The following is a 6,977-nucleotide window of genomic DNA, read 5'->3' on the forward strand; positions in this document are numbered from 1 at the left end:
CATATTCAATTCTTTTGCTATGAGCAAGAGAAACATTAAATTAGAGGGTAGTGCAAACGGTGGAGGTGGGGGACCCTAACAAATACCCCAAATAGGTTAATCGAGAATTAAAAAGAAAAAAGAAAAAAAAAAAAGGAGAGATGGCTACACTAAGTTGTTCCCATGTTTCTTGGCACAAAGCCATAAAAATGTCACTGCTTGGGTATTTTTAGTGCAACCCTGAGTTGGAGTGCCATGAAGTGCGCTTTGTAAGATCCCATATGAGATGGTTGTCATCGAACACTAAATCCACATTGCATACTCATAATTAAATATTCTTGTGGAGCTTCTTGCATGTTGGTGTGGTTGTGAGGTGAGGAAAGATGTTGTTGCCGGGTGGAGAATGATTCATTTGTGTTTAATGTGGTGTCTATGGCCGGAAAGAAATGTGAGATGTTTGAAGACAATGAGCGCTCTTTTGAAGATCTTTAAAACTATATCTTTTCTACTTTGAGTTTGTAGACTAAGATCTTTGTAAGGAATGATGAGAATGTACTAAATCTGTTTCTATTTTAGTTTTCCTATTTCCTGTAGTAGGAATTTCCTTTGTACATGGGCTATGCCTATTCGTGATAATAAAATTCTTGTGTATTATATAAAAATATTCTTGTTTTTCATCTAAGTCATAAATGTAGAACGAAGTGATACCCAAATAAGATCATAAACTTGATGTCTATGTTCGGTAAGTAACGCTGCCATACTACCAATTTATTCTAAACTTTAGGAGTCTTTTTAGTAATTGGGGAAGGGAGTTTTTGTGTACGTAAACACTTATTTTTTGTCATTTTGGGAATTTCTTAATGACCTTACCTTAGGAAGACATAAACCAAAATTCTAGACAATTACTACTTTACTAGCCTCTTGGCATCTATTTACCTTCTCCATTGTTGAGGATGTCTACATTATACTGGTGAGGATGTCGACATTTTACTGTCCTCTCAATGGCTGGGTTAGAAGATCAGGGAAAGTAAGTGCTTGTGGTGGAGTAATTTGTTACTTGTTCTTGAATTGAATTGGAAATCGTTTTCAAGTAACATGCTCAGTATTACTAACAGGGAAATTGGGAGTTAATAACATTCAGTAGATTTCTTTCTTTTTTAAGAATAGTTGCCAAACTTAAATGCTTTGGTGGCAGAGTGAAGGAAAAAATTGGGACTTTGCGGTTTGTATTTAACATTGAATTGTTCCAGGATTCCAGTCCAAGGATGCTTTGGTTTTTTTACCAAAGTTCATTTTGATTTTTCATACACCTCTATTTGTCAGCAATTGGGCTGTGCATTCCATATTAATGTACCCAATAATGGTTTAAATTGTATTTTTTAAAGAGCTCATACTTTCTTAGAAAATCTTGTGGAAGAATATTATGAGATGGTATACCTTTTTCTCAAGTCCTATGTTCACCATACTAAACAGTCATTGTTAACTCATCTCCAACGCTCGTGGTTGAGGCCTGTCCTCTACGGTACTAAACATGACCAAAAGGACTATATTTGCGTAAATTTACTTTTTGTTTTCATTCATTAAATTATTATTTTTAAACACATATTATTTTTATAAAAAAACTGTTTCACTCAACTAGGCAACGTGCTTTGCACGTTGTTCCTGACCTAGTATATATATATATATATATATATATATATATAGTAGGGTTTTCTATTTCGATTTACCTAGACTTGTTGTTTCTCTATAAATAGAACATAGTCCACGAAAATCACACTTCTTTGGCATCATAGACATTTTTGTCTTGGTTCTTTAAGAGAGGAGAAAAGGTAGAAGCTCATGGTTGAGTTGTCTCTATCAAAATAGAGAAACATTTCCAGGATAGTAGATCTATATTAGGAGATTTTGGTGAAACATGCCCTATACTTTGTGGTACCTATGTTCAAGGAATCAGGACGCTATGCAATTGTTTTTTTTTTTTTTTTTGAGAAATATCCCTTCTCATATGGCTTAATTGGTGTCATCTTTGAATTTTTTAGATTATTTAGAATTTAAAAATATTATTTTTATCATAAAATACGTTATAAATTTAAAAAAATGTATTTAAAAAACTTGGCATGAGTAGCCACCACGAGGCGGCCACATGTTTTTTGGTTGATGTTGATTAAGAAAATAATTAACAATATTAGAACTTTCACTACAAGAAATATAGGATTTTCCCACGATTTTTATATTCCATGACTACTGCTAGTGGGAAATAGTAGACTTATGGCACAAAACGCCCCTGTCGCAATAAGTTTTGTCATATATGACGAGATTTCGTGCATCTTTCATTTGAACTCCAACAGTAGCAACTGCCGAAGGATCGTCTAAGCGCCACCAAAGGATAGATGTTGAATTCCAGCAGCTGCAACCGCCGAACGTCGTCGACTCCTACAATCGCTACCGTAGCCACTCCATTTTTTCTTTTTCTGTCTTTTTTATTTTTATTTTTATTTTTTTTCTGGTCTGTTGATTCCATTTTCTATGATGGCATTCACAGAGTCTGAGAGATCACAAGCATGGGTGGGTTTCTTTTTTTTTTATATATAATGAAATACTTCTGCATACATGCATAGAGAAAGTATTCAAATACATAATACACCAAACAAGGTGAAAGAGACAAACAAAATAAAACAACAACTAGGGAAGGACACGCCCTGCATCCACTTCAAGTCTACTTCGAAGAAAATCTGGAGGATCATTCCACCACTGCAGCGTATCATCCACAAACTTTGCTTGACGAGCTAGAATATGTGCAGCCTCGTTACCATGTCTTCCCACATGCAGAACTTCAAAAGACGCAAAAGTGAACAGCATCTTCTTCACCTCATGGATTAAAATACTGCACCTATCCAAAATCTCCCCCCTTGAACATATAGCTTCCATCACAGCAAGTGAATCCCCTTCTAAAATCAGATGAGAAATACCCAAGTGAGAAATTAATTGCAAACCCCTAAGTGCTGCAAGCGCTTCTATATCTTCTACCTCATGAATACCCAACTCCCTTCTAGACATTGCCAAAACCATGCAACCCTTTTCATCCCGCAGTACAGTACCCACCCCAGAACAATTCAAGGCCTTAAAAATGACTCCATCTACATTCAGTTTAAAAGACCCACATGGTGGAGGTAACCAGCACAAAGTTGAAATCTGATTATGAACTTTAACATGCTGTCGAAGTAACTGATAGTTCTCAACATAATCAAGACAATTACCCACCACAACACACACATCAAGAGTACTGGTTTGCTGGAAAAACATCAGGTTACGAAATTTCCACACACCCCAAGCAATTATCAAGAATCGAGTCAAAATAATATGATCATTAAGGCGTATAACTGCTTTAACAGTAGTGACAAACCTAGAATAGCCAAATATCAACCTCAAATCTCTTCCAAAATACATTTCCCACATTCTAAGAAAATAAGGACACTGACAGAGAATATGGGAAACATCTTCACAAGCATCATGGCAAAAAACACAAGTAGAAGAACCCAGAACATGCCTCTGAAATAAGAGCTTTTTAGTGGGCAAACTATCCTTACAAGCTCTCCATATAAAATTTTTAATCTTATTTGGAAGCTGTAAGTTCCACAAAACCTTCCAAAAAGAACAAGGGTGATCTTGATTACTAGAACCATTCCCCAAAGCAGATTTCAAATTAAGGGCAAGATGATAAGCTGACTTCACAGAAAAAATTCCAGATCTAGTGCCACTCCACACTAATTTATCAACACCCCAATGTAGGAATAAATGAGTTTTAAGAATAGTTTGAGCCTCAAAAGGAAGAAATACCTGTTTGACCAAATCTAAATTCCACCAACTAGGAGTAGAGGGATCCATTAAATCAGCTACACAAGCATCCTCAGCAAGGGTATTGCATCTAGTAACAACATGTTTGGAATTCAAGTCAGTAAGCCAATTATCTCCCCAAATCTTGATGTTATCACCCTTACCAATACGCCATAAACTCTCCGCTTTGATAACAGGTTTTGCTTCAAAAATGCTACGCACACATATGACGGCTTTGAGCCAAGCATCGAAGATAGAAAATCAGTATTAGGAAAATACTTTGCTTTAAAAACTGAAGCAAAAAGAGACCCTTGTGATTGAAGTAAGCGCCAACCTTGCCTTGCCAATAATGAGATATTAAAAACTTCTAAATCCCGAAATCCCAGTCCACCCATAAATTTGGACTGACACATTTTTCGCCAATTCAGCCAATGTATCCTTTTTTCTTGACCTCTTTGACCCCACCAAAACCTTGCAATCATCCCCTCAAGTTCTTTACAGAAACCCCTTGGAATCTTGAAGCAGCTCATTGCGTAAGTGGGAATAGCTTGAACTACCGCTTTGATCAACAGCTCACGGCCAGCTTGTGACAATAATTTTTCTTTCCACCCTTGTAACTTTGCCCAAACTCTGTCCTTAATTACTTTAAAAGTCTGATAATGTGATTTTCCCACAAAAGAAGGAAGCCCAAGATATTTAGCATGGTGCTGAATATCTTGAACCCCCCACACATCTTTAATAGCACTTATCACACTTGGCTTTGTATTGCGGCTGAAAAGCAATTCTGTTTTACCCATATTTAACTGCTGACCCGATGCCACACCATAACAACATATCAAATTTTTAAGATGCTGATTTTCTGAAACAGATGCTTGAAAGAAAATGATACTATCATCCACAAAGAACAAGTGACTGACTCGAGGAGCATTATGACACACACTAACACCCTTTGGAAGATGCTGCTCTTCAGCTTGCTTCAATAATAAAGAAAGTGCCTCCGCACATAAAACAAACAAATAGGGAGAGAGGGGACACCCTTGACGTAGACCACGGGTGGGCTTAATAGGCTGGGTGGTAACCCCATTCACAGTAACTTTATACGAAACTGTAGTAATGCACATCATGATTAAGCAAATAAATTGGGAATTAAAACCCATACGCAGCATTAGTTTTTCTAAAAAAACCCATTCAACTCTATCATAGGCTTTACTCATGTCTAATTTAATAGACATATAACCCTTCCTCCCCCTCTTCCTCCTTCTAATAGCATCCACAGTTTCAAAGGCCACTAAAACATTGTCAGTAATCAACCTTCCAGGAACAAAAGCTGATTGGTTCTTAGAAATACCTCCAGGTAAAGCTAATTTCAGCCTATTAGCTAAAACCTTTGCAATGACCTTGTAAATCACATTGCACAAACTAATCAGTCGAAAATCCTTCAAATACTCAGGCTGTTTGGTCTTTGGAATCAAAACAATATTTGTAAGGTTTAAATCAGAAGGCATAACTCCTGAAACCAGTACTTGTAAAACAGAATTAATAACAGTATCACCCACCAAGTGCCAATATTTTTGGAAAAATAAAGGAGGCATACCATCCGGACCCGGAGCTTTCAATGGTTGCATTTGAAACAAGGCTCCCCTTATCTCGGACGCTGTGAACTCATGCACTAGATCGCCATTCACAGAATCAGAATTACAAGGCTGAACAACCTGTAAGACTGCATCAAAATCAAAAGGATTAGAGGTACAAAACAAGTTTGAGAAATAGCCATGTACCATTGGAAGCATTTCAGATCCTTCATGCAATACACCCACATCATTCCTTAGCCTGGGGATAAAATTACGTTGCTGCCTTTGAGAAGCCTTAAAATGGAAATACTTAGTGTTTTGATCCCCCTCTACCAACCATTGCACACGAGATCTTTGTTTCCACATCAATTCTTCCTTCTCCAATAAATAATTAATGTCATTTTTAACACACCTTATCTCATGTGATGGGTAGGATGAACAAGAAATACTCTGTAATTGTTCCAACTCCCTTCTCTTCATAGACAACTTCTGTCTAACATTGCCAAAACACTCCTTACTCCATTCAGTCAAATTATAACGACAATGCTTTATTTTGTCAATCAAGGAAGCATCAGATTCTATCGACCAAGCATTAGCAATAGCTTCCTCACAACCCCTTGCACCCACCCACATTGATTCAAACTTAAACGAACGAGACTTCCTGGAGATATTTTGCGTAGAAACATCCGTACTCAAGACCAAACAACTATGGTCTGAGACTGGTGTAATAATATTACAGACTCTACTAGTGGGAAATAATTCAAGCCATTCCACATTACTAGCAAATCTGTCCAACCTCTCATGAATAAGAGCATATCCCTCCCTCATATTACACCATGTGTACAAAGACCCTACAGTATCCATGCTGCGTAATTGACAATAATCCAAAGCATCACGAAAACCTCTCATCTGGCTAGCAGGTCTCTCCCTACCCCCGAATTTCTCAGACCTTTCCAAAATCTTGTTAAAGTCACCACAACACAACCATGGCCCATCAAATCGATCTTTCAATAGATGTAACAAATCCCAAGTATCCCTTCTAAGATTTACTTCCGGATGCCCATAAATTGCAGACAAATGCCAAGAAACACCAGAAATTGGGTCCGAAACAAAAGCATCAAAATGAAATTGAGAATAAGACTGTAAAACTAAATTTACTTCCTGTCGCCAGAAGAGACAATCCACCCGAACGACCAATGCTGCCCACTGTTAAGAAGCAAGAAAACCCCAACTGTACCTTAAGGAGTTCCATGCGAGAATGGCTAGATCGCGTCTCCATAATGAAGACGACATCGGGATCTTCCCTCCGAACAAGATCTCGAAGGGTTCGAACTCCCCGAGGGTTCCCAAGCCCTCGGGAGTTCCAACTCATGATTTTCATGAGTAACGACGGGGCTGGATCTCAGCCTACGCCGATGAGATAGGGACCTCCACCAGAGAATCATCTTCTCTTGATTTCTGCTTCTTCACCTGGGTTAGACCACCCGAATCAACAAAAGCCTTCGCATTCAACTGTCTTTTAGAAGGAGTCAAGTGGAAACGAGACACTCGCGCACTAGAGGCACGGTCCGCCCTTGATTGTCGCTGGTTCTC

General features: G+C 38.0%; 1 protein-coding gene across 1 annotated transcript; it reads right to left on the minus strand.

Annotated features, from left to right (window-relative positions):
• Nucleotides 1-2,661: 2,661 nt before the first annotated feature.
• Nucleotides 2,662-6,756, minus strand: LOC108987429. Its single transcript, XM_018960349.1, has 7 exons — nt 6,622-6,756; nt 5,834-6,545; nt 5,408-5,533; nt 5,024-5,323; nt 4,148-4,918; nt 3,817-4,046; nt 2,662-3,621 (listed from the first exon to the last, which is right to left on the minus strand). The coding sequence occupies exons 1-7, from the start codon at nt 6,754-6,756 to the stop codon at nt 2,662-2,664; spliced, it is 3,234 nt and encodes a 1,077-aa protein (XP_018815894.1).
• Between the last annotated feature and the right edge of the window lie 221 nt (nt 6,757-6,977).

Source organism: Juglans regia, chromosome 7 (genome assembly GCF_001411555.2).
Source record: "Juglans regia cultivar Chandler chromosome 7, Walnut 2.0, whole genome shotgun sequence".
In the NCBI taxonomy this organism is placed as follows: domain Eukaryota; kingdom Viridiplantae; phylum Streptophyta; class Magnoliopsida; order Fagales; family Juglandaceae; genus Juglans; species Juglans regia.